Below are 22698 nucleotides of genomic sequence, written 5' to 3' on the forward strand. Positions count from 1 at the left end.
GCTGGACAGTGGAACGATTCATCAGAGACAGAATGGGGAACAGAAGAGGCAGACTGATGAAATATACTGTTGAGGGGAACAGCGGGCGACAGGAGAGTTCTGCTGTGCCATGTGGGTAGCTCCCTGGCCAAGGATTGAACTTGTACTGCAGTGGCTGCTGATAGCTTCATTGTGCTGAAACTTAACCCTGTGTGCCACGAGGGAGGCCCTATTTTGTTCTTAACTATGAGGCAATTTCCGATGACTCATTTCAGTTTGGCACCTGCTTTGCTGAATGTGTTCCCCTTCTAAGTGGTGACTTTGTTTTAGTTGCTCCATCTATCGCGCTGGGTCCTACCAACATGACCATTACGGTAAATGTCCAAACCACTCTGGCTTGTGAGGCTACTGGGATACCAAAACCCTCAATCATATGGCGAAAAAATGGACAGCTTCTCAATGTGGATCAAAATCAGAATTCATACAGGTAAGGAATAAATTCATTGAAAAATCCCACCTACTATTTAGAATCATTGTTAAAGAATTTTAACTCTATCAATAGGGGCAGCAAACATGTAAAAATTAGCTAGTATATAGAGAGTATGTTACTATGGAATTAGTTTTCAACCTAAAATATTTTTGTCATATGGAATTAGTTTTGAACCTAAAATATATTTTTTATTTATAGATACAACTTTATTATCTATAAATACTGTGGTTCACTGTCAGCAGATTCTATAGAATTAAATCTTCTATTTTTATTTCTTGAATACTTTGTAGAATTTTATGAAAACATCATTTTGGATAAAAGAAAAACTATTCTATCAAAATATATACAAGCTTGAGTTATATAACAAAAATCAAATTTTATATTTTAAAGTACAGCTTAGGTATTTGGCAGCATGTATGGGGAGAAAAAACAGCATTTTCTCCAACTTTTTACATTCCTTACACTTTAATACCATAGTTTGTAAAATGACAGTGTATATTTTTTAAAGGCGAACCTTAAAATCACTGGGAATTTGTGATGTTTTATGTGAGCATCATTTCTTGTATCTCAAATTAATAAATATCAAAATATTTGCCATAGTGCTAAAATTTGTTCTCATAGATATACTGGACAAAAATCAACTGATATACCAGGTAATATGAAACTATAAGTATTCCTTTTGAAATTTTGTTGCTTCTCTCTCCTCACCCTTTTATTCTCTTGGTATTGGGTGTTTAATGACTGAAGGTGTACACTATGTAGAAAATGTACAATGTCTTGGACAAAAATTATGTGCAGTATGTTCCCATTAAATCAAATAATTTCTATTCTGTTAGTGCTTATTTTGAAGTAAGAAAATAACTATTTTTATTTAAGTTAAATCATGTATGTGTATTTACCAAACTCCTAAACATTGGAAGTGATCCAGATTGCCTTATGTTTGCTTTGGTTACAAGTAGAAAAAAGAAATAAAGAAAAAAGACTTACTTCTATGCATCTCCAAGGAAACCAGTACATGTAAAGGAAGCAGGTGAAGTTGAGAAAGATGTAAGACAGACTTGTAGTTACCTATCTGTCAGTGGAAATAATAAAATACCAACTTGCAAAGTCATTGTGAGATTTAGAGATCATTTATGTGAAGCATTTGATATGGTGCCAGGAAGTTAGTGCTCAAGAAACAGTGGCTATGACTGATGTGTTCATTGCTTTGTATCTCAGCTAGGAGAGTATAGATAGATCATGCATTCCTAAAAGGCAAGAGTCCCTCTTCAAATCTTCCTTCCACTCATTTCTGCAAATGTCAAGGTTGAGGCCCTGTTAACCAACCTACTGCCCTATGCACTTAAAATTTGATACAGCTAGTTTGTATGAGAGAAGTGATCTTCATTTTAACATGAAGGAAGAATCTGTTCCCCTCCATTCACAACATGGTACCATGTTGGGTCAACTGGAAACATTATAAAAACTGATACTACTCACTGCTTTGAAATCTCTCTTCTAGGCTCCTTTCTTCAGGCTCACTAGTCATTATTTCCCCTTCTGTGGAAGACACTGCAACCTATGAATGCACTGTGGCAAATGATGCAGGAGAAGACACAAGAACTGTGGCTCTCACTGTCCAAGGTAGAGTTGACTTAGTCCTGGATTGAAAGTTATTACAATGATGTAATTTCATTGTTGCACTGATTCACAAAGATGACTTCCTTTTCCACTTACCAAATACTCACTTTCACTGTGAAAAAGAAAAATGTCTTTGAAAAGTCTCTGAAGTTTGGCAACCTGTAGTTTTCTTTCTTTGTGTTGTTACTGTTTTAGTTCCACCTTCCATAGCAGATGAGCCTACAGACTTCCTAGTCACCAAACATACCCCAACAATACTTACCTGCACTGCATCAGGAGTTCCATTTCCTTCAATTCACTGGACAAAAAATGGCATAAGACTGCTTCCTAGGGGAGATGGCTACAGAATTCTGTCCTCAGGTAAGACCAACCAAACCTTGCCAAGTTTTCTCTTGCACTAAAAATAATAAAATACATTTGCATTCCTGGACTTAGACATCTGAGGAAAAGTCCAATTAGAGTGGGGAGGGGAACTAGGGAAAGAGGAAAAAAAGAAGTCTGGAGAAAAATATCAATATCTAAGACTTACCTGAACATAATAAGCATGATCATTGGTATTTTATGTGTATATTTACTAAACCCAAGGTTAAACAAATTAACTAATGCCTTTGCATAAACCATGGGGTTTTTTGATTGGCCAAATAGAATGTGTTCATTTAAATATATAGTGCCTAAAATGAACTGTATGTCCTAATAAGTTTCCTTGGATGTAAAGCTAAGACAGAGTTCTTGTTTTCAAGGTTTTTACAATCTAGCAGGTAAAGCCGGTGATAAATGCTATGATGGATACATTTTGAGGGTGGTAGAAGCTATTGTTTATAAAATTTAAGTATTAAAAATGTATAGTATGGCAGAGAAAAAACTAATTCACCTAATGAAAGTATAGATGATTCACATTGGTGTTTCTGAAAATTCATCCTGCATTTGGGAGGGTTGGTACACTGGAAATAAGTGAAAGTAGCAATCAAAATCCTGGGGTATTTTGAATGTGTGCATATTATTCTAAAAGTATTTATTTCTTCAACAGAAGGGAAAGTAAAGATTTGTTCTCAGGATGGAATTTATTTGTCAAAGCAAAGTATTTTGACTATCAGAAATCTGTACAGATCTTTACTATCAGAATTCTGTATATATAGATCTTTAAAAAATGAAATCATAAAATCTCAATTAATTACCTCTAGCCTAAAGTACTGTTCTAAGGAAATACTTTGGAACTTTCTCAAAATGTTTAACAGAGGTCCAATATCACCAGCAACTTCATTCCTAGATGCCTACCCCCGAGAAATGAAAACACATGTCAAAGACTTGTACATGAATATTCATACAGTATTATTCACAACAGGCAAACCATAAACAATTCAGGTGTCTGTCAGCTGGTGAATGGAGAAATATAGACACATCCATATAATGAAAATCTCTTTAACATAAAGTAGTTTAGTAAATTATCTAGGACCAGGGTTAGGAGTAAGGAGTGGCTGTTAATAGGATAAATTTTCTTGGGGGGGTTATAGAGATATAAATTAGATTGTGTCATGATTGCACAACTCTGTGAATATACTAAAAATCATTGAATTATACATTTAATGAATGAATATTATGGCATTAAAATATACTCTATAAAGCTGTTAGTAATAATTTTAAAAAGTATTATGCTTTACCCTTAAGGGGATACAAGTATGAATGTAAGGAACAACTATGAATATAAGTCAGGTGCAACTGTCCTATAGGAACAAAAACACAAAGATGAGACTTAATTAATTTGAAAAAATAAGGATGCATCATACATTGAAACTTTTTTTTAGGAGCAATTGAAATATTTGCTACTCAGTTGAACCATGCTGGGAGATACACCTGTGTGGCCAGGAATGCAGCTGGTTCTGCACATCGACATGCAACTCTTCACGTACAGGGTAGGAAGGTTATTTACTCATCAAAATCTTGCTGTTGTTTTTAAGTCATGTTTATTCTTGAAAAGCAGAATTGTCTAGAGCTTGGACTCCAGTAATACTTTGAGGCTATAAAAGCCAGGTAAATATTTATCAGCAGACTAAAGATTACACAGATGACATACCACACAGACCATCCCTTCAATCAGGTTTCTTCTTCAATTTTTATAATCTGTTCCTGCTTCCAAAAGAGTTCTTCTAACAGAGTTTAAATAAAAACTGGAGACTCAGAAAATGTCATATGGCTCTTATTCACTTTTCCCTGGGGCAATTAAATCACTAATATTTTAGAATTATGAGTTTGGACATATTTAATTTCATGATGACAGTAGACATTTTGGCCATTAACTAGTGCCATTGCTTATTTCTGTTCAATGGTTCTTGCAGAGCCTCCAGCCATTCAGCCTCAGCCCAGTGAACTAGACGTCATTCTAAACAATCCCATTTTATTACCATGTGAAGCAACAGGAACACCCACTCCTTTCATTACTTGGCAAAAAGAAGGCATCAGTGTCATCACTTCAGGTACCTCCCACTGTTTCTATCAAGCAAATCCTAACAAATCAGTGTTTTATAACTGGGAGTAAGCAAGCTCTTGTCTAATGAAAATAAAATTTCTTCTGTCCCTGCTTTTATAATTGTGATGTAGGCAACAGTCGTGCAGTTCTTCCCAGTGGTGGTCTACAGATCTCCAGAGCTGTCAGAGAGGATGCAGGTTCTTACATGTGTGTGGCCCAGAATCCAGCTGGGACAGCCTTGGGCAAAATCAAGTTAAATGTCCAAGGTACCCAAATGATCAATCTCTGTGTTTTTATTACAAAGATGCTTGTAACAATGTATACCAAATATTCATATATCTAAAATAATAATGCTGCCATAATTCTCTAAATTCTAAATGTATTACCCTATTTGTTTTTATCACCCTGGGGAGATGTTTGTTCTTTTTAATAATTTCTTATTCAATTAACGTTGCATTATAACATTATTTATGTTCTAGTTGTGTATCATTATAAATCAGTATCTGTATGCAGTAAGATACTGATTAAGTTCACCACTAAAACTTCACTTCCATCTACGTCCAGTTGACCCTTTTGACTGATTTATTCACCCCTTTTTTTTTTAATAGAGGCATGTTTTATTTATTTATTTATTTGTTTGTTTTTTGTTTGTTTTTTTTTTGTTTGTTTGTTTGTTTATACATGCACTGGGTACAGTCAGAAGCGCGGGAGGGTGAGAGAATTCACCAGAGCCAGAGCGGGGAGCAGAGCAGGCAGAAGGACCGAAGTACACTGCTGAGGGGAGCAGCGGGTGGCAGGAGAGGTCTGCGCGCCATGTGGGACCCTCCTCTGGTGGCCGGGGAGCAGCCGGGGATCGAACTGGCGCCGCAGAGGCCGCGGGCAGCTTCGCAACCCAGCGCTCAACCGCTGCGCCACCAGGGAGGCCCTATTCACCCCTTTTTACCCTTTTCTTCTAGTTACCACTAATTTGGTCTTGTATGCTAAAACTTTATTTTTTGTTAAACTTAGTTCATTTGTTTGTTTTTTTCTCTATGTACCACATATGAGTGAAATCAAACTGTTGTCTTTCTCCATCTGGTTTATTTCACTGAGCATAATACCCTCTAGGTCCATCTAGGTTGTTGGTTGTTGCATATGGCAGGATTTCATCTTTTTGGATATCTGAGTAGTATGCCATTTGTATATATAGTTCATTTTCTGTTTGGGCTTTTTTTTTTTTTTAGTATGGCATAAAACTAAGACATCTCATGTTTTGAAATTCTATGAGTCTTTTTGGTTACTCTATTTTCATCATATTACATATTTAAGGTGATTTTTAAACCATTATTTCACAATCCTACTTTTGTTACAATGTGAAGTACAAGATTACATATCTAATTGCATCTAATTACATATCTTAATTGCATTTAAACAAACTTGATGGGGAAAAATTATTCTAGACACAAAGCAGGGATTTTTTTCACATTGAACTGATATTTTCTTGATATATTTTTTGTTTTTTTAAGGTTTGAAAAATGTGTGTTTTTATTTTAATCACAATAACTCTATTGCATGAGGTTGGAAAAAATGATCCCTATGTAATCCATTGACATAATTCCCATATTTTGCACGCATTGCTTTTGTGAGTGAAGAAGTAATTTTAAACAGGTTCTGAGATTCTGAATTTGCATTGGCTGATTTTGAATTTCCTTATAATGTGATCTTCCTATCGTGAATTAATGACTATAGTAAAGCTCACATTCTTGAAATTCATGAATTTTATTTCTATCTAATTTTCAACCTTTATTCAACAACTTATTGGCTTAATAAGTGAAAATATTTTGAATGTTTTAAACATGATCCTTCCTATGGTGTAGAGATATGAAATAGTAAACTATCAAATAAATGAAATAATTTTAAATTCTGATATGTTATGCAGAAGAAAAACTAAACACTGAGCTGGAGAATAATAGGAAACGTGGAACCACTTTAGATTAGTAATTAAAATAGCCCTCATTTTTTTAAGATTTATTTATTTATGCATACAAGAACTAGGGTACAGGCCAGAGGTGTAGGGGGTGAAAGGATTCACCAGAGACAGAGCAGACAGACTGACTGAAATACACTGCTGAGGGGAGCAGCAAGCACGTCAGGAGAGGTCTGCTGCGCCATGTGGGTCACCTCCCTGGCTGGGGATCGAACTCATGCTGTACTGGCAGCTTACAGTTTCATAGAGCTGCATCTTAACCCCTTGTGCCATCAGGGAGGCCCCAAATAGGCCTCTTTGAGGGGGTACAAATTTAGCTAAAACCTGAATATGATCTAAGTCACGTAAAGTACTAGAGTATCCAAAGTACACAGGACATGATGTGTGGTGGCCCCCAGGCAGGAAAGAGTAAGAAAAGAAGAATGTCAGCATGGGTAGACAGTGGTGAATGAGGGAAAGACTCGCAAATATTTATATAAGAAGGCAGGTCCAGAGCATGGAGAGCCCAAAGGATCATAGGAAGGCTGGCTTTCAGTCTCTGTGCAATGGGAAGCCCCTTAAGGATTTAACCAAGACTCTGTTTTGTTTTATGAAGATTTCTTTTGCTGTTCCCATCTGAGATAGGAGCTGGAAGAGCTATTAAAGTCCTCTAGATTTTGTGTTCTGTTCTAGCTAGAGTAGAGGTGGGCCTGTGGACTGCAGAAATGAATGAGAAAATTGATGGATTGAAGATATTTTTGGACATGTAATTGTCAGGATTGTTGATGGATCAAATTTGGAAGTTTAGGAAAAGAGAAATAGTAATGATGTTTCCTAAGCTTTGGACTTGAGCTAATGAGTGAATGATAGTGCCATGGGGGAATACAGGAGGAAGAACTGGTTTTGGCAGAAGAAAACCATGATTTTTCTTTAATCATGTTAAGTCATATTAATTGTAGGAAACTATTAGCAATCCTAGTAGAGATGTCAAAGAGATTATTGAATATTTATTAATTCAGAGTTCATGGGAAAAGTGTAGTCTGAATTATGAATTTGGAAGTAACCAGTATATTTTGTTTCAAAAGATTGGATGAGAATTTGGATAGAAAAGAGCTAAGGACAAAAATCACAGGACACTGCATTTTTTAGAAGTCCAAGAACAGTGAGAACACTGGAAAAGAATACAAAGGAGAGGACAAAGAGGTCAGGAAAAAACTAGATGGCAGTTAGCAGACTGTTTAAAGAACAGGGAAATGGACAGCTTTATTGATGCAAGTGAAAAGAAGTAGAATAGGAGCAAGAAATATGTATTAGTTTTAGCAACACAAAGACCTTAGAAAAGAACAATTCCTTATGGGCCTCCCTGGTGGCCCAAGGGGTTAAGCACAGCACTGTGAAGCTATCCGCAGCCTCTGCAGCACAAGTTCGATTCCCGGCCGACCAGGGAGCAACCCACATGGTACAGCAGACTTCTCCTGACTCGCCCGCTGCTCCCCTTGGCAGTGTATTGCAGTCAATCTGCCTGTTGTGTTTCCCATTCTACTTATGGTGAATCCTCCCACCCTCCCACCCTCCCAACCCCTCACACACAAACACACACACACACACACACACACACACACACCTCTGGCCTGTAGCCCAGTTCTTATATGCATAAATAAATAAATCTTAAAAAAGAAACAATTCCTTATTGGAAGAACTAATTGATTAAACCCATTGATAGGAGCAACTATGGGAGAAAGAAACACATTGAATAATGAATAGTATTTCAGCATTCCAAAAGCAACCAGAGATAATTGCATGTTCTAGAGGCATGAAAAATTCTGAACAGAATCTCCCTTCCCAGATAAAGCATGTCTGGTAAGCCCAAATCCACCCACATAATTTTAATTGTTGTCAATAATTTTAACATGGTTATTCATATTATTTTTCACAAGTTGATGATTTTATTTTACTCACAGCCAATTTTATACTCTCAAATTTGGTCTTTCCATGGTGATCATTTTTTCACCGCCTTCTTGGATCAGTGTAATGCTCAGAGTTCTCTTGTTGCTGATTCCATTTCTTTGTCTGCATGTGGTAACAATGAATATTGTTGACCTTGTTTCTCAAGTTTTCTTGAATGGATGGTAGATGTTTTGATTTTTTTTTTTTTTTTGGCTGTATGCTTTTAAAGGAGTATTTTTACCATCTTGGTTGTCTTCTGAACCTGTCATTGTCTCCAGACCTGCAATAACAAGGAGGCATCTTCCTCTTTTTCCTTTCCCATATGCTTGTGGCTGGTTGTTCTCACATCCTGATTTAATATAACTTTAAATCTTTTTTTTAAAGATGTATTTATTTATTTATACAAGCACTGGGTATAGTCAGAAGCATGGGAGGATGAGAGAATTCACCAGAGCCAGAGCAGGGAACAGAACAGACAGACTGATGAAATACCCTGCTGAGGGGAGCAGCGGGCACACCAGGAGAGGTCTGCACACCAAGTGGGACCCTCACCGGTGGCCGGGGATCGAACCAGACTGCAGAGGCTCGAGGCAGCTTCACAGCCCAGCGCTCAACTGCTGCGCCACCAGGGGAGGCCCAATATATCTTTAAATCTTGATAGACTATGCAAGATAATACCTAAATGGTAATCAGCAAACAATAGGAAGAAATATTCCTATCATAAGTCACAGTTTTCTGAAGTGGAATGAGTCTTGTCTGTATTATTCTTTTCTATATAATGAATCATTAATTTATTCATTCATTCAAATAATACTTCATTACAGAGACACACTGCTAAGCACTGTAGGAAACACTTAAGTGAAAGTATCTCTGAACAGCTAAATAATTTCCAAACCTTGAAAGGATCTGTTTTGAAAGTTAAGTAGAACAATACACGTATGTTAAAGAAAATGTCTTTGTTGGCACAACCCGGCTTTTGTAGACAGACAAACTCTAGTAAATATATTTATTTCTTCATTTAAAACTGGTTACTATGCATATTTGTTAATAAATACAGAAAATAATTTTCTGAAATGGACTCAATGAATTTTTATTTTCCAATGAAAACAAACTGCTGTGATCCTTTGGTGATATGGTCAAGTTAGGATTTTGTTTTTCAATGTGACTTCACTCTGCTGGAGAAATGTCATAGCGTGTAAGTTATACATTCATGTTTTTAATAAGAGATTTAAACTTCCTGTGTTTTAGTGCCTCCAGTCATTAGTCCCCATTCAGAGGAGTATATCACTGCTGTGGATAAGCCTATCTCTCTACCCTGTGATGCAGACGGCTTCCCACCCCCTGACATTGCATGGCATAAAGATGGGCATGCGATTACAGAATCCATCCGCCAACGTATCCTCAGCTCTGGGGCTCTGCAAATAGCATTTGCTCAGCCTGATGACGCTGGCCAGTATACATGCCTGGCAGCTAATGTGGCAGGATCAACCAGCAGAAGCGCCAAGCTCACTGTTCATGGTAGGTGGTTTGACAGAAATTGTTTCCATCTGATACATTATTATGCAAAAATGAAAAATCACCCAGAAAAAATATTATGGAAATCAAAACCAGTAATCCAAATAGGGGTGCGTGTGTGGTATTTGCTACATGGTATACAGTGGGTGTATGTGGTATGTGTGTTGTCTGCATGGGGTATAGGTACATTGCCCTTTAAATCTCTTCTGTAGGCTGTGTTTAGTTATGTGTGCACATATGGGTGTGAGGGAGAGAACTTTTCTTATATAACCAGGATAATTGATATATTACAAAAATTCCCCTCATGATGTGATTGTTGGGATCTATATTTTGACTCGTGCGGGTCCCTTTGAGTTTTGTGACTCTTCGAATTTCTTTCAAAGCAAGTTATTTTGGTTACAGTTACTAACCATATGAACTATATTATTAATGCAGTTTGAATTTAATGGTATCCATTGACTTAAAGTAGCAAAATATTCATGTAGATTTCATAACCAAAAAAATTACCTTTTCTTGTCCTTTGTATTCAAGCAACCAGCATAATATCTTAAGACTAGCTAACAGTTGCTAATATATATCTTAAGACTAAAGATAGAATATTAATTAATAACAGTGGTAGGAAACAAGCAAATAAAACAGATTCCAATTACTATTTTCAGTACTACAATCAGTACTGGTAATATTAATGTTAATAATAGTACTATTCTTATTTTTTTTTAAAGATTTATTTATTTGTTTATTTATTTATTTATACAAGCACTGGGTACAGTTAGAAGCGTGGGAGGGTGAGAGAATTCACCAGAGCCAGAGCGGGGAGCAGAGCAGGCAGAAGGACTGAAGTACACTGCTGAGGGGAGCAGCGGGCGGCAGGAGAGGTCTGCGCACCATGTGGGACCCTCCTCCGGTGGCCGGGGAGCAGCCGGGGATCGAACCTGTGCTGCAGAGGCTGCCGGCAGCATCGCAACCCAGCGCTCAACCGCTGCGCCACCGGGGAGGCCCAGTACTATTCTTATTTTAATGATGTTTTGTTATTTCTTTTTTTCAAACTTTTCAAGTTTGTGAGACCTGTTTTTATATTTTTCAGGTGTACTTGAATTCCTGCAACTCCATAGTTACAGTGATATTTTCACTGTAGAAATTTCACAAGTGGAAATTTTAATTGAATAAATGAATAATTTAGGCAAAATTAAAAAACATTTGTGAATTTTCCAAAATCCCTCCCTGATGTATATCTTATTTTAGTTAATATAATTGAACTTATCAAAAATACACACTAGTTCTTTAGTTTCAAGTAAATAATGCCCCTTCTTCACAAACATTTATAGAAAATTTATCAAAATTGACCATATGCTAGAGAGCAAAGAAATCGCTAGTAAGATTTAAAAATGCAGCTTTCAATTCCTGCCCACAATGCAATAAAGCAGGAAATGTGTAATAAACTTTAAATGCCAAACTCCAGCCCCAAGTAAATAAAAAAATTCCATTCTAGTTAAGAAGTAGGTCAAAGCATATGTTTTTGTTTGAAAATTATTTAGAAAATAATAAAAAGAAGGATACCACATATCAAAATGTATGATGTGTGCCAAAACTAAAATCACGTATAAAGACATTGCCTTAAAAAATTTTTTAAAAGACTTATTTTTATTTATTTGTGCATACAAGAACTGGGATGTAGGCCAAAGGTGCAGGGGTGAGAAGATTCACTGGAGACAAAGTGGGGAGCAGAACAAACAATCTACTGAAATACACTGCTGAGGAGAACAGCGGGCAAGACTGGAGAGGTCTGCTGTACCATGTGGGTTAGCTCCCTGGCCAGGGATCAAACTCATGCTGTAGTGGCTGGAGATAGCTTGATAGTGCAAGAATTAACCCCTGCTCCACCAGAGAGTCCCCCTGCCTTGAAATTTTCTTTTTGAAAAAGGTTGAATTGAAATAAATGTATTAGTATTGTAACTCTGTGACCACTAATTGAATAACCCCAAGAAAACAGAATAAAAGAGGTAACTAAAATTCAACATAAATTAATGAAAAAATGAATATTTATGATGTGCCATACAGCAAAATAGATTGTTTTTCACATTGCCTACAATGTTTATTCATATAATCATTCATGTAATGTTTGCATATATGCTTATATAATCAAAATATAAAATAGGTAAATAAGATTTTACACAGCAGCTTCATTTTTGCTGAAAACCAACTGTTTCTTGTCCTATGCTTAAAATGTCATCACAGCTGATCCATTTCCCCTGACAGGTTTCTAGTTTATCTTTAATTTTTGAATTAGTGCGTTCTTCATATTTTTAAGTCTTTCTTTAGTAGGATATATCTTAGTTCTAAGTTCACTAAGGTATTTCTCAGTACAATAAAATATTCCATTGAGTATTCTATATTGTCTAAAATCCAGTTCAAAAAATTTTGAGGCACAGGGACTATTTACTATGTATTACTATGCAGAGAAATAGGAAATCACTATAAAAATTTCCTCTGTGCCAGTACAGAGGAAGTAAATATCTTGATCTAGTTTTCCTTGTGTTAGTTGTAATATGTGAAGTACTACAATAAATAGTTTTTCTTTAGCAGCTTGTGATCTTTAGAATGGGGTGAGTGGTTTACCATATTTTTTTTAAACAAATGACTTTCATTATTTCATCCTCACAATGTCTGTGATACAAATCGAGGAGTTATACAACTATAGAAGCATTGTTTTGTTTTACTTCACTGAATAAAGCACAAGCAGCTCAAATAAGGAAAAGGTAGGAATCAAAATAAATTCTAAATATTTCCATCACAATTTGAAGTGATCTACTCAGAAATTGATTGCAAATGTATTTTGTAAGTTCATATCTTTTAGAATTCTTGCTAGTATCAAAAATATTTATTACTTTCAGAGTTACAAACAAATCAATGTCTTCATAGACTTTTTTAGTATTGCTGCAAGCAAAATTGCTCTCAAAAGTCTTTTGTGTGTTAGTTGTCAATGTGAATAAAGATGTTATTGAACTCAACATCCTGAATGGCTATATATATATTTTTTTAATTTCTCATAGTACCACCCAGAATCCGAAATACAGAAGACTACTACACGGTCAGTGAGAATTCACAAGCTGTTCTTCCATGCGTGGCTGATGGAATCCCCACACCAACACTTAACTGGAAAAAAGATAATGTTCTTTTAGTGAACTTGTTAGGAAAATACACTGTTGAACCCTATGGAGAACTCATTCTGGAAAATGTTCTGGTAAGTTTAATAGACAGGAACAGCCACATTAAGCCAAATTGTTAATTCACTTTTTAACTTTTGGTAATTTAACTTGGAAATATATTCTTTAATAATGAAAGAGATGCACTCATAAATTCAGGTCACAAAGTTAATTTTACACATATCATATCCTGAGTCTGAGAGTAGTACTTAGAAGATAGTAGAAATGGCTTCCTTCTAAAATTCGTATTTTACTTTTGTGAAAATTTGTGTTTATCAGAAAAAAATTCTAAGTGCCTCTGGTATATTCCATGTTTATAACTGTGTGTGGGATGGTTAGAAGAGTGAAGATCTGTATCTGTGCATAACACCAGGCTTTAATAAGTGATGTATCTGAGCGTATCAATACATGGTATCAATTAATAAACATAATTGAAATGTGAATCAATTTTCAGAAGTGTTGTGCATGTCTTCTCCCCCATTACTAAATGCCTAGATTTCATTATGAAAATCTCAGAATTAAATTTGAGAAGATTAAGACAAAAAAATTGATTGTATTCACTTTACAAAATAATCTCAGCCATTTGCAGGACTCCTGCAATTACCAGGTAAATATCCCTAGTGACAGGTTGCCAGTAAACCTCACTTTATCCCATGTGCCAGCAAAAATTGTATTTATTCAAATCTAAGTTTCCATTAATTGTACAATGCATCATTATTCTCTATACCTCTGAGAAAGAAAAAAATACAGACAAGTAGAGAAGATGTTTGGGTTTTTTAGATATATCCCAATCTCAGAGATATTAAAAGTTAAAAATGTAAATTTTAGAATTGATAAAATAAGGACAATTTGTTTAAACTGGTAAATTAGATTGTCAGAAAAGTCATAATGTATTTTTTCTATGTTTTTCAAGAAAAAATGCATCATGACTTCTCCAATAACCCAATACCTTTCGTAGGGATTATCCTCATGTTTAGAAATGTTAAATTTGGCCCTTTAATTATTCTTATTGACCTGAAGGAATTAAATGAGAAAAAAAATTAGAGTTTTCATGAGACAATGACTCAGATACACTAAAAGAATGCCAATGATGAGGTAGCTTATAAATGCCAAATAAAAAGATAAATAGAAATCTGTCAATAATGTGACAATCTAGATTTTTATTTTATTTTACTAGCATCCCTAATTTTTCCCAACTTCCCATCCACATCTTGAAATACTTCACTTTCATAAAATTCATTAAACTTCCATTGTCATAAGCTGGGTATTTTAAGAATAAGTGGGGCCTCCCCTGGTGGCGCAGTGGTTGAGTGCTGGGCTGCAAAGCTGCCAGCAGCCTCTGCAGTGCCGGTTCAATCCCCGGCCACCAGCGAGGGTCCCACATGGCACGACAGACCTCTCCTGCCGCACCCGCTGCTCCCCTCAATAGTATAATTCGTCATTCTGCCTGTTCTGTTCCCTGCTCTGGCTCTGGTGATTTCTCTCACCCTCCCGTGCTTCTGACCATACCCAGTGCTTATATAAATAAATAAATAAATCTTTAAAAAAAGAAAAAAAAAGAATAACTAAGTGATGTGAGGTTGGGGGGCCTTTACAGGATGTCTTCCTTTTGCCCTTTAAAAAGGGAAATCATGTGAATTTATTTTCTTTATAATGAATGATTATAAAGTCATTATCAATTGTTTGATGTTTTGATGCAAAAAAAAATTCTTAAACTTTAAAAAAGAGAATAAAAGTCTCATAATATGGGCCTGATACATTCAGAAGCATTCAGTTTATTAATTCAACAACTATTAATGAACACCCTCTCTGTGACCAACACTGATTTAGGCACTGGGAATACAGCAAGAAAGAAAAGAATAAAGTTCTCTTCCTCATGGAGTTTATTTGAGAAGTGTGATAGACAATAAAAAATAAAAATAATAAAGTATACAATAAGTCTGAAGAAAACAGGTAGAATAAAGAGGAGGGTGTGATAAAGGGAATCATGACTTGGAAGGGTACAGTTTATATTACATAGAATATTCGGGGTAAGTCCCCTTTGGGAAGGTGACATTTGAACAAAACTTGAAGGAAGTGAGTGAAGCAAGCAAAGATCTTGTGAAGGGGAAACCCAGGGAGAGTAGACAGGTAGAGTGGAGAACTTAAGATGTGAGGACACAGCTGATGTATTGAGAAACAGGATGCCAGTGAATGAAAAGGAATAAAAAGTGAAATGTCAGAAAAAATGGAGGCTAGATCATGAAGTTTCTTGTAGGTTATCAACAGTTTTGCCTTTTACTCTGTGTAAAGTCAAAATCCACTGCAGGTTTTGAGCAATCAACATGTTATCAGCCTAGCACTGTTTCCAGAGTGTTGTGATTATCACCTTCACCTCACATGTCATCTGCCTGATGTTTTTGCAGTTTTACTAAATTGACCATTATCATGAGAATAGGAATAAGGAGGCAAGGATAGAAGCCTGAATCCCTACTTTGGAACATGGTCTATAGTGTTATGAAAGAAAATGGGACTCAATGCAGAATATAGTAGAGAAGGGACAAGAAGTGGTTAGATTCTGTGTATATTTTAAAGCTATGATTCCCTTGCTAGGTTGTAAGTGGAGTTTGAGAAAGAAAAGTAAAAGATGTTTCAAATGTCTTAGAACAAGGCATGGACAACTGAAAGACATGATAGCCATCAAGGAAATGGGGAAAGCTACAGGTAGAACAGGAAGGGGAAAAGAGAAATTATGAATTTATTTTTGTGTTTGTGTTTCAGTTGTCTTTTAAGCAGTGTTGGAATGAAAAGTTAGCTAAAATTGGAGAAGACATGGTCTGGGTATAGTGGTTCTCATCAGCATAAAGCTGTAAGACTGAATGAGATCACAGAACTGAATGCAGATAGAGAATAAAAGAGGACCAAAGATGGAGTCCTTTCACATGCCAACATAAAAACACTAATGATGAAGGGAAGTTAGAAAAAGGAGATGGAAAAGGAGTAATCAGTGAGGTAGGAAGGAAACCTGGGAACTGTGATGTCCTGAAAGCCCATTAAGACATGGTTTTAAAAAGAAAGGAATCACAATTGTGTCAAAATTGCTATTACTCTTACCATTTACTTTGATAATCATGGCGATTATTTGGTACCATATTACCCTAAGAGTCAACTGTGCTTCCAGCCTTTGGGATGGCCTGTTTTTTATTGTATCTTGCAGGTACTCTTGATGGTTAGTAAGCTTTGGCATCTAAAGTTTTCTGAGGTCATATTGCTATAAAAATGCTAGATTTCTGTAAAATATGCCTCGTATTTAAATTCTTATACATTTTAAATTGGTATGCAAAAGTGAGCCAGCTGGTTCAGACAAGATGGAAATTTATGTTGTCTTTAAATAAGAGCACTCCGTTGGGGACCTAACTTTGCAATTTTGTGTTTTTTATGTAAGATTATGTTATTTTAAGCCCTGTGATTTTTTTTTTTAAATTTAAGTTGGAGGATTCTGGCACCTATACCTGTGTTGCTAACAATGCTGCAGGTGAAGACACACACACTGTCAGCCTGACTGTGCATGTTCTCCCAACTTTTACTGAACTTCCTGGAGATGTATCATTAAATAAAGGAGAACAGCTGCGATTAAGCTGTAGAGCAACTGGTGTCCCACTACCCAAGTTAACATGGACCTTCAATAACAACATTATCCCAGGTTGGTAACTTCATTCCAAAGAAGTGAATAAATACAGAAGTCTAGAATTCCAAACTAATCTGCATTTTCTTTCACTGTGGGAATTGCTTGAAAATTACATGAAGAATCGATTGCCTTAAGTTCTGTACAATGGCTTGCCTGGATTGTACCCTCTACCCAGTATGCATGTTCTTTTCATTCTTTTGAAAGGATAGCTCATTAAAAGACCACACATTGCAGGATATATATGTAAATTTTAATGGAAAAATAACTCCCCTCCCCTGTGTACATACTGTATATATAGATAACTAAACGTATCACATTTAGTCCTCCTTCATTGATAAATGGATTAAGATGTAGCTTGTTTGCAGTTCTGAAGAGTCATCTAGTTTTACAGAGAACTCTTCTCTGTATGAATTAAGCTCTTTTATGCTGTTAATTGTATAGAAAATTTCTAGTCAATATGTTAGTTCCTGAAGCTCAAGAATACTTATCACTAGACTGGCCACTGTCTCCTTATTTGTTGGACTTTGTCAGTAGCATATAGATATTGCCAGTAATAAGAAGTTGACCACATCCCAAAATTGAGTCCTGAAGTACCACACCATTTAAGATTTAGTAAATGTGTTATTAAAAAAGCTGCAATAAGCATGACTTTTTTTCTGTTATGAAGATTTACATTAATGACTAAAATTTGTTACCTTATTGCCTTAATAATAGTGTACCTCTCTAATGAAAAACAAGGTCTAAAAAAATCTAATGAGTAACTGTTTTCTAAGGGTATAGTAATAATTTAGCTGTTTAATTTATTTTTCTATTCAAATTTAAAAGTTTAATTTTCCACTTCTTAATCTCCAGCCTGAAATTTAAAAAATAATAATAATTCGAACCGGGGAAAGCAATGCATGTCAATATACTTCCATAATTAGATATTTGCTGATCTAATTATAACCTTATATATATATATATTGGCTGCTTTAGGATTATCTTGTTTACCTCATAATGTATTCCAAATATTGTAATTACCACTTTAAATATTTTTATCATCAACATTATAGAGAAGTTTTAAATTATTACAGATCTAATCTTGTTATTCTTAACTAACTAGCATATGTTTCTGGATTTCCCCTCCAATCTGCCAAGTCAGTTAAATTATAACTGCAAAGGTTTTCATGTGTTTGATGTAAATTGTTTGGGAGGAAGAGTGGTGGTGAGATAAATGAAATGGAAAATGTCATATTTCTGGATGAAAGATTTTTTTGAAACCTGGAGACTATGAGCCAGCTTTAGGCAACATTTTGCCATGAAAGGTAGGCTTCAATTCTAAAATAATTTTAAAAGATGTTTATTTTCACTCTCTTTTCCTGTTCCTTCTGCTGTTTTTCATTCTTCAAACAAGTGTCTACAGACACAGCAAATAACTCAGAGGAAGAAATCTGTGGAAAAGGCTCTCTTCTCCAATGTCGGGATGAGCTCTTCTAGTTCAGTTGCTGGTTCAACTCATAAATCTAACTTGCAAAATATTTAGCTGTTGTGATGATCTTCCTAGGTTACTGAGAGGCTTTTGTGTTGCTTCCTAACTTGTTCCCTCAGCCCACTTTGACAGCGTCCATGGACACAGTGAACTTGTTATTGAAAGAGTGTCAAAAGGAGATTCTGGTACTTACGTGTGCACAGCAGAGAACAGCGTTGGTTTTGTGAAGGCAATTGGATTTGTTTATGTGAAAGGTAAGTAAAAGTGCTCTTTCTTTAATTTATAATTTATTTATAATGAGTGGTTTCTATTTTACTTCCTTATCATGGAGTAATACAACTTCAGTTTATTAATTCTTCTAGTCTTGTTCACAGATTTGTAAATTCATTCATATGCATGGTATGAACATTCAACTTAAAAGTAGAAGAAATTGTTTGGCACAGAGTAGGATCATCTGCTTAGATTCTTGAAACTGACAAAATTATCTGGTTAATTGTCATGAGCATTTGATTCTAGAAAATTCATGGGGGTTGAAAGTGGCCTTTCCCCTCTTCATTAAATGATCTTTCTAGAACAGGTTCAAAATCATAAAGAAATTAACAGTTTCCTTTCACTTGTACATCTCTTTTGATATTTCCCAGAGCCTCCAGTCTTCAAAGGTGACTACCCTTCCAACTGGATTGAGCCACTTGGCGGTAATGCGATCCTGAATTGTGAGGTGAAAGGAGATCCTGCCCCAACCATCCAGTGGAGCAGGAAGGGAATGGACATTGAAATTAGCCACAGAATCCGGCAACTTGGCAATGGCTCCCTGGCAATTTATGGCACTGTTGTAAGTCACAGTGGAATTATCCATGAGCATTTAAACTGCCATCATCCTTGCATCTCTGTAGGCCCATGGATGGGAATTTTCTCTTGCATCTCTATTTAAATCATAAACCAAACCAGTAGCAAACCCTTGACATCTGACTGCAAAACCAAGCTAGCAGAAGTCAAGGGTTATGGGAAGGAGCAGAGGAGGAAAGGGGCCCGATGGAGCTGGAGGAGGATTATTGGGACTTTGTGGTGGGCATGGTGTGGAAACATACATTTTTGAGGCTTGGATCTGTAACCCCTAAAACAAATACAGTGTTGTAAACCTGTAAATATTACCTCAATAAACGTAATTGAAAAGAAAAAATAAAATCTGAACCAATGGATTCATTTAAAAAATTGAAACAGTGGTTTAGATTGATTTTTAGTGCTTTCAAAGGAATACGGGGAATAAAATAATTTTGCTGCTTTGTTCCCCATTGTTGACATATTATTTAACATCAGTGCATAATTTTCTCAAATCTGTTTCAGAACAAGGAAATTGAACAATTATAAACGTAATTATGAATAAGTTATAGAGTTGATTTCTTCACTAACCTGACAAACTTTATTAGGCTGTCTAAAAACTTCAGTAAGACAGAAAATGAATGGTGCTTTAAATTATTCTCATTTTGGAGTCAGGGAACAAGATATTACATGTAAAAATTTCTCTACTAGACTATATAATTTCTTAACCCATTGTTAGATTAACTGGGGAAAAAAAGGATATTGTACCGAAACACCTGAGCTGATGGCCCACTCTCAACATTTTATTTTCCTTCATTTATTTCAACATTAGATGTTATTGATTATTCAATTTTGAGATGGTTTCTAACTTTAGCTTCTGTAACACTAATGACTATCAATGTTAGATCCTGTTATTTCTTCATTACCACTTTACCATTCTCTCCCCTTGTCCTCTGCATAAATATTACTGTTTCTGAAACCCTTAATAATGCCAATTTTAATACTAATACTATTTTTTTCACTATCCAGTTTCATATTCTTAAATATGTATCTTTAACCCTGAAACTCTTCCAACTTCCATTTACAATTTCCTACTAGAAATTTCTGTTTGGGTAATACATTGACACACCCAATTAAATATTTGAATCAGCAATTTATACATCTCCCACTTTCCTCTACTTGGTATAATTCAGATACCCTTTATTGACTAATTCTTTCTACTATGAAGACCTCTATTTTTCTCTGAGAGTTCTCCTATTCTCCCATTCACAGGACCTTAGTGATATCTCTAAGTGGTCACCAAATCTAAATTCATATGGAACTTATTTTTAATACCATATGTGTATAAATTTGTGGTTTTCAGTCTGTAATTTATGATTACCTGTAAATTTCCACTGCCAATTTCAAATCCTCTAAATAAAGTGAAGGTTAATGTTTTTATAAAGTAACCCCCATTAGAAAACACTCAGATTTTGTTTATTTATCCTCATTATCTTGATGCTGATGCTATTCTTACAGATAAAAGTATTTTTCTTTACTAAAATAATTTTTAAACTAACATTTGTGATCATTAAAAATGTTAGTTTGTTTTAGTTTCTTGCCAGTTACTATTCTCAAGCTTAATTACTGTGTGTTTTGAAAATATTTAACCTGGGAATTTCTGTTTCATTTTTTAAAACTATTTATGAGGTTAAATATATGTAGGTTTTCTATTTCTATAAAATTTCCTTCTCAAAAGTGAAATTTCATGTAAATGAGCATCATGATGAAAATGAGTCTCCCTGCTCTGAAGGGTCATTTTATTAAATTTTTTTAATTTTCTTACATCATTGTTTATCTTTGATTTCTCCCTTCGTGTGTAGTCCCCATAACTCTCTCACCACTGCACACCATGAACCATCACCATAGGGCCTTGTGCTCCTCCCTCCATTTTGACCCCCTCTTGCTCCCTTATTGTAGGCCTCAGATCTATGGTTTGCTGGCAACTTTTGCCTTTTTCCTGACCCTTTGTTCAGTTTCCCTATATTCCCCCTGTAAGTGAAACCATTCGGTATTTTTCTTTTTCCATCTGACTTATTTTGCTCAGCATAATCCTGAAGGGTCATATTTTTATAAAACACTGCTTACTTCCTTAGAATGAAGATGCAGGCGACTATACGTGTGTGGCTGCCAATGAAGCTGGGGTGGTGGAGCGCAGCATGAGCCTGACTCTGCAAAGTAAGCAGCAGGATTAAGCTCTAATGGTTACACACTTGAGTTAAGAAATGGAGCCTAATAAAGAATGTTTGTTTTGTTTGACTTTTTAGCAAATATGTTAATGCTAGCTTTCAGAGTGTGTCTAATTTAATTTTCTGCTGCTGATGTCAAGCATATTATCAAGCATAAGACTTGTATAGCTTTACACAGATACTTTTTTTTAATCTAACACTTGCAGCTCAAATTGCAATTGCTTGATGACAGAGCTTTCATATTTTAAGTGGCCTCACCAATAAAATCAAACTGAAAAAAAAATTATGTGCCTGCATACAATAAGATATAAATGAATACTTACAAAATGATATAAATATATCACCCACATTTTCTTTATCCATTCATCAATCAACTGACACTTAGGTTGTTTCTATGTCTTGCTAAGACAGTGTTTTATTAAAGTACATATCTATCAAATGATAAACTTATGGGATGTTATTAGGAAGAAAGTAGAAGTCCATGGTCAGTAAGTCTGAGAAAAAATAAATTTCATTTATTACTATATAAATAGCACCCACTATATGCCAAGCCCTGCTTAGGAGAATCAAGTTTATTTATTCAGTTATAATAAATTTATTTTTTTATTTGAGGTTACATTAGGATCCCTCCCATCAGATAGCACTGCCATAAGTATTCCCACCATCAAATCAACCATAGTCCCCACCATACTCCATTGTGTCTTCTCTCTTTGCTCTTACCTCTCCTGCACCTTTGCTCCATCTGACCCAGCAGTTCTACTCCTAAGCATCTATAAAAAAATCAAAAATATTAATTCAAAAGGAGACTTGCACTCCCATGTTTATTGCAGCACTATTTATAATAGCCATATTATGGAAACAACCTAAGTTCCCAAAAACAGATGAATAGATCAAGAGGATGTGGTGGATAGATCTACAATGGATATTACTTAGTGATTAAAAAAGGAATTCCAAGTTTCTTTACTGCATATCTTCCCAGAAATGTTAATATGCTGATGTGAGTTATACCATGGAGAGAGGAGGATATAATCTGCCACATTTCCCAAGTAAACATTATTTCTATGAAACCTCCCTTCCCTTTTTGTCCAGTGAATGGAGGGAGGCCATCACATGATTAGTCTCTCCTGGAAGGGGTCCTACTCACTGGTTCAAGAACAGTTATATTAAATCAGCTCATATGAACATACTAACAAGAAATTAATTTAAACAAATGAGGCACATAAAAAAATCCATAATTGTAATTTGTTTAAAATTAATATTAAAGCACCAAAAGTAATGTCTTCATCTAGATAAAATCTTCATATTTAAGTAATCATTATGTGACTCATTGAATTAATAAAAGCTCAAAAGATG

The 22698-nt window shown here is 35.4% G+C and overlaps 1 protein-coding gene across 2 annotated transcripts in view; it reads left to right on the forward strand.

Moving 5' to 3' along the window:
- HMCN1 (hemicentin 1) overlaps window positions 1-22698 on the forward strand; it is a 508306-nt gene that overhangs the window by 436883 nt on the left and 48725 nt on the right. For both annotated transcript variants that reach the window (XM_037506314.2, XM_054693419.1), the window contains exons 75-86: window positions 310-466; window positions 1971-2092; window positions 2285-2449; window positions 3892-3999; window positions 4423-4560; window positions 4685-4819; window positions 9694-9963; window positions 13011-13201; window positions 16632-16845; window positions 18418-18552; window positions 18940-19130; window positions 21253-21334. In XM_037506314.2, the coding sequence (XP_037362211.1) occupies window positions 310-466; window positions 1971-2092; window positions 2285-2449; window positions 3892-3999; window positions 4423-4560; window positions 4685-4819; window positions 9694-9963; window positions 13011-13201; window positions 16632-16845; window positions 18418-18552; window positions 18940-19130; window positions 21253-21334 (1908 nt within the window). The remainder of the gene's footprint in view (window positions 1-309; window positions 467-1970; window positions 2093-2284; window positions 2450-3891; window positions 4000-4422; window positions 4561-4684; window positions 4820-9693; window positions 9964-13010; window positions 13202-16631; window positions 16846-18417; window positions 18553-18939; window positions 19131-21252; window positions 21335-22698) is intronic.

The sequence above is a fragment of the Talpa occidentalis genome, unplaced genomic scaffold, assembly GCF_014898055.3.
Source record: "Talpa occidentalis isolate TD23 unplaced genomic scaffold, MPIMG_talOcc4v2.1 talOcc4.12, whole genome shotgun sequence".
Lineage (NCBI taxonomy): Eukaryota > Metazoa > Chordata > Mammalia > Eulipotyphla > Talpidae > Talpa > Talpa occidentalis.